We start from the raw sequence: 6,000 nt of genomic DNA on the forward strand, positions 1-6,000 counted from the left end.
CACTTTGCTTAATATATTAGCAATGACCTCTATAGAAATAGACAGGTCGCTGATTGGTTATAATACCTTATGCTTTTATGTGACTTAATACACAACCCGGTACTTATTTTATACTTGTCATTTTTAATTTATATGCTTACTGGTGTTAATTACCGCTATCCATCAATAATTACGAAAAGAAAAAGGCATAAAAATCATGGCTTATAAGCTACTATGTATAGATGTCAGTGGATATGCACAGGTTCAAATTAACATGTTTTCTGTTCTATTTTATCTGACCCTTTAAAAAAATGTAGGATGTTTTAGAACATTAAAAGTTCCGACAAATGTAAGTTATGAGTAAGAACTACCCTTCCATATGTTCGTTTCATACAATTAATAAAAGATTTAGTAAATAAATCCTAGTTTAATTCCATTTCAGATCTGTGAATTTCTAAAACAAAGAACCCATAAAATAAGATGTATTTGACAGAATGAAAAGTAGGTATTTTGTGCATATGTATCAATATGTACTGAAATGCCAGCATGGAGAAATATTTTCACAAAAACAATTTACGAAGTCAAGATACAGAATACTTTGAGTTACATTGTTTATAATGTTGAAGTAATCTTTATTTTTACAACCATACAGTATAAAGTAATATTTCACTCTTTCAACCTAAGTATTCACACAATAATGACCAAAAAACTGTATTATATTATTAGCAGTACGACTGTCTGGCATATCTTTGAGGGTAGAAGATAATAATTTATCATTTTAAATATAAAGCTAAATATAACAGTAGTTATAATTACAATTTCAACTCACACCTCATAAAAAACAAGTAAAAGCCATCTTAAAATAACCATAAAATTCCTAGAATAAACTAATTAGAATACATGATTCCTAGCTATATATATTTAGATGCTTGGAACAGTAAATTGGTACAAGTAACATTGTATCAATCATACACACTTCATATACACTTCCATGCATTGAAGCACAGATTCAATCCAATCATAAATATCCACCAAGTTCAAATTGATTAATGGTCATTCACTTTTAATGCATCACAAGATAAGAATATGTATACAACATAACATATATGAACCCTTTTGCCATAAATTATAAGATACTGATGCAGACCGAAATTAGGAAATTTGCAAAAATAATTGCATCTCGTAATCAACAGCATGGAAATATTTAAATGCATATTTACCTCAGTTCCAAATAAAAATGATACATTTATAAATACGGTCTTATTTCATAGAATTGTAATTGACGCTGACATTAAATTATGATACTATTGTACTAAAATAACACGCACGTATTTGTAAACCTGTGAGGATATTCGCATATGAAAAGTTAATACTTCAACAAACGCATGAAGTGCTAAAATTAACGATAATAACATGTTATTGAAGCTTGAAATATCAATAAGATGTATGTGACAAATTGAGAAGAAACGGTGTATTCGGAATAGCTTACCTTGTGTTATAATTTGCCCTAAAATATACAACTTTTTAAGGTGAATTTCATTGTACTTCAATTTATGATAAAAACTGTGGCAAATTAAAAGAAATCTTTCTCACCATTACTCATTTTCACATTTATCTATCGTAAAATCTCGTTTGACACATTCAAAAGCTAAAAATGTCATCTGATATTGTTGCCATGTCGCGATTTTGACACATAAAATATATCGATTAATTTGACTTTTGATTCTGTTAGATTCAGGTTTTATTTTTTACACATAACAATGAATTAAAAAATGTTTTATAAAGTGCTAAATCAAATGAAAAAAGTTTTCGAGTGACGAACAGTATCAGTTCTTAATTAAATACTGTTTAGTGACATCTACTGGCAGTTATTTTAAATACACCTAATGGTTTTAAGGATCCATCAACAGATAGTGATGATCACACTAAAAATGTCGCCATGAGTATAATTATTTTATTGTCAATAGATGTCCTTAAATAACATTTAGTTAGTAACATTTATAAATTTTTTTTTTTTCAACAAAAGATGGAGGTTTTTATAATTTTGCAAAATGTTTTGTTAAATGTCTATACATGTACCTTTCAAAGAAAGTACCACGGGTGAAAAAAAATTATGGCTCATCTACATATTATTTGATTTGAATGTCTTTGATGAATATAGACGTTAAAATGGAAAATAGAGGGCGCTAGTAAGCTATCATAATTTACTTTTATTTATACCCGCCGGGTGAGATATCTTGCAGATCTATAGCAGGTATGGGCAGCCTTTGACATGTTGAGGGCCAAACTTTAGCGTGCAAATACGTTCGTGGGCCGCAATATTAAAGGACAACGTTTGCTGCCTCACTGTCATTCCCCAATTACCTTTTTTAATTGTAAGTAATTTTTTTAATTGTCTCGGGGGTCAGATCATATCTTACAGCGGGCCAGCTGTTGTCCAAATATGGTCTATAGCTTGTCAGAGCGAGACTATTTAGTATCAAGCTGATCGACTCGTTTGGGCTGCTCGTTTGTTTATCAGATAAATTACACCGATCAATTTACATTACCATATTAACCGAATTAGCTAGTCACAAGGTAAAATAATTCGCATTTCAAGTAGGGGATTAATGTGCACTTTTCTTGTATTTTGAACATCCGCACCAATTTTTTTCTGTATGTACTTTGGCATTTATAAATTGACCGAACTTATTCCCATATATCAGATGTATCTTAAACAACTGGACCTATAAGCTCAAAATTTTCCATTAGATGTCTCTTTTTTTAACATAAATAAACCAGCGCTTGACCACGACTCCACCTAATCTAAGTGAAGACGCGGCAATGTTACGTCTCTGTAACACTTATTTATTTATTTAGCTTTAAGTACGAGTATATAAGGTGGAAAACGAGCAAGCGGCCACCTGAATCCACCGAAATGGAAAGCGACCTCTGCCCATAAACATCCCTGATGGGTAAAAGCCGTGCTCTCCTTCGCCGAGTCCTGCCATCCCGCACCCGTCACTACCGTGATCTCGTCTGAACATTGGCGAGCACAAAAAAAGGATTTTATGAAAGTTATGTCCTAAAAGTTTGAAGTAGAACGTGAACGTTTTTATGAATTCACATTATTTTTTAATCAGAAATACTTAATAATTTACAAAAATACGTTGCAATACAAAGAAGTGAGTATTCCCTTTCGGGTTTTATGATAAACTATTTTTCACGTGGAAGAAGTTGTGTTCGCCGGCAGGTGAAAATACAATTGCTTTAACTGTTTTAACCGTAACATTTCAGGCACATTAGGATAAATTTAAAGTGTATTTAGACTTTTATCATACACTAGCTTTTGCCCGCGACTCCGTCCGCGTGGAATTAAATGAAAACAAAAGTGAGTAGCCTATGTGTTCTTCCAGACTATCCTCTACATCTACATATGCCAAATTTCATCGAAATGCGTTCAGCTGTTTAGGCTACAAAATCTAACAAACATCCATCCATCTATTCATCTAAACTTTCGCATTTATAATATTAGTATGATTTAAAATACATATATACGAGGTATAAAGAACAACACTTTTCACCGGTATTTTTTCTGTACGGTATCTCTGTGTCAAGTTTCACATGCCGAGACGTTTCTCAGAATTTGTATTATAATTTACATAATTCTAGAAACTTCAAAATATTGTAATAAGCTCCTTCTGGATTTGAATAGTTTTAGTTGTATTCCGCGCGATGTGATGATCAGTTTACTCGTATGTTATCGAAAATATTTTTTGTCGTGTATTACTAAAAACGTGTATTACTCGTAATACAAGATTTTCTCATTGTATCACAGTTCACATTGTCAACAAATCAATGAAATTTAACAACATGCATTTGCATTTAGGGTTTCTTTTGATTATTAAAAAAAATGGCTTTAAGTACCTATTGCCAATATTGATCATATTTATGAATTCTATTAAAATGTACGTGAGCGCTAAGAAATTATTTACGAAATAAATTCTCTATTGTTATTAAACATAATCATATAATTGTTTTTAATTCTAAAAACCTAAGGCCCTTCGTACATAACGCAACGTAAATCATCGAAACATTTACGAAATACAAGCACACGTCAACGACATTTTGTTCTACCATCAGCAAACCCGGTCCCTCGCTACCAATTTGTTAAGATTGGAGTGAGAATTTGAAGATAGCCGAGTTAGTGTACACAATTGACATTTAGTAAATACCCGTCAGCCGTGTATTCACATACCTTGAGGGAATAGATAATTTGCGTCAACAGTTTAACGTCGTAAGTTAGTATCTCGCGCTACGCGATACTTGCGATGCAAGTGTATCGAATCTTTACGTTTTCTTTTATACAAAGGGCGTAAATTTGCTACTTTGATTACAAGTAATTCTGCTGAATTACCAGTCAATTGACATAAGTGTTTTCATGTACAAATGTTTTAATTACGTATTTCGAGCCTTTTTTTAAAATCATAACGTGGCAAACGAGCAAGTGGCGACCTGAATCCGCCGAAATGGCGAAGCGACCGCTGCCCATAGACATTCGCAATAGCGGATGCGTTGCCTACCCCTAATCTGCGAAAAGTATGAGACGCACACAAAAAGGATGTTTCCCCTTCCAATGCGTCTACTCCACGGTTAAACCCATGTTCCCTTCCAATATTTTTCTTATAAGAAAGGAAAAGGAACTAAAGATGGATGATTTATCAAATTTTGTCACCAAAATTGTGGGCTGTGAAATTATAATATGTACCTATAAATATCTCACACTAGCTTTCGCCCGAGAGTTCCGCGTCCGAGAGGAATTAACAAAAAACAAAAATAAGTAACCTAAGTGTTCTTCCTAACTATGTTCTACATCCAAACCAAATTTTGCCGTTTAGGCGGCAAACTTTAACATATATCCATCCAAATAAACTTTCGTATTTATAATATTAGTAAGATTATGTATGTATAATTGTAATATTATATGTGTTGATATTACTCGTATATGATTAGGCATATGCTGCACATCAAGGTAAAGCCAGAAAAAATAAAATATTAATATAAATACAAATTAATTTACATTACAATACAAATAATATTACGAGTTAAAATAACGATGGCGGCTTTTTCTAAAATTAATCTTCTACTCGGATGGGGTCACGGACGACGGCTATTTACGTTACAATAATTGCATGTTTATTTTTTAAATAAACTTAACCTGTCTTCATTTAATAAACATTATTAAGCGGAATGTTTATTTAGCACTTTTTTCACACAATATATTATGAGAACGGTCTTTAAATATCAATAAGATAGTAACGCCTTTTTTTACGTTTTGTTAAGAATTGATTCAATATTTGGGCGTTAGTAAATTGTAATGTTAAAAAAATTGTTATAAACTGCTAACAGCGTTTATTCTGGGAAATTTCCGGAACGGCTGCAGTGATTTAGGCGGAACTTTGAGGGAAAGTTAGCTGATGTGCGTGGAAGATTACAGGCTACTTTTTTTTACTCTGCGCTGACGAAGCTACGGGCGACCACTAGTCTATACAATTATTAAAATTGGAGTGTTTATATGAAACATCGAAAAAAAAAAATTCGCCAACATGATTTTTTAGCGTTGCTGATAACTAAAATCTGTTAGTCCAATAATTAATGTAGAATACAGACTCGTTTGTTATAACATGGCGATAGTTTATAAATTCACAGTTTTATTTACTTTTTAAGTGTAATTTATTTAATTTTTAAAAATGTAATAAATGACACCAATCTTTTTTATTATTTTTGATTTAAAGTAAAAGTGCAGGTATATCTTAAATAGCTAAAAAAAATTAATTTAGGGTATCTTTTTTTGTTATTGTTATATTTCTTTTTTGCATCTTGAATTTTTTTGGGTTAAACAGCTTGGTGTTTCGATTTTCTGGTTTAATTTTTTTTAAATGATATGTCATACTATGTCACTGTGTTGTAGAGGGTGTCCGCGGCGCGGCGGCATGTTTATTAGCGAGCTGCGGAATGGTGGCGGTGTTGTGCCGTTTCCCG

At 32.2% G+C, this 6,000-nt stretch overlaps 2 protein-coding genes across 2 annotated transcripts in view; one reads left to right on the top strand and one right to left on the bottom strand.

Annotated features, from left to right (window-relative positions):
• The window catches only part of LOC106110068 (protein furry), a 94,929-nt gene extending 93,300 nt beyond the window's left edge, over positions 1-1,629 (bottom strand). The window contains 1 exon segment of the mRNA XM_013291754.1: positions 1,469-1,629. The gene's annotated coding sequence lies outside the window, so the exon portion shown is untranslated.
• Positions 23-6,000, top strand: part of LOC106110069 — a 102,300-nt gene continuing 96,322 nt past the window's right edge. The window contains exon 1 of the mRNA XM_013291755.1: positions 23-56. Within this exon, the coding sequence (XP_013147209.1) occupies positions 23-56 (34 nt within the window). The remainder of the gene's footprint in view (positions 57-6,000) is intronic.

Source organism: Papilio polytes, unplaced genomic scaffold, assembly GCF_000836215.1.
Source record: "Papilio polytes unplaced genomic scaffold, Ppol_1.0 DF820889.1, whole genome shotgun sequence".
Taxonomy (NCBI): Eukaryota; Metazoa; Arthropoda; class Insecta; order Lepidoptera; family Papilionidae; genus Papilio; species Papilio polytes.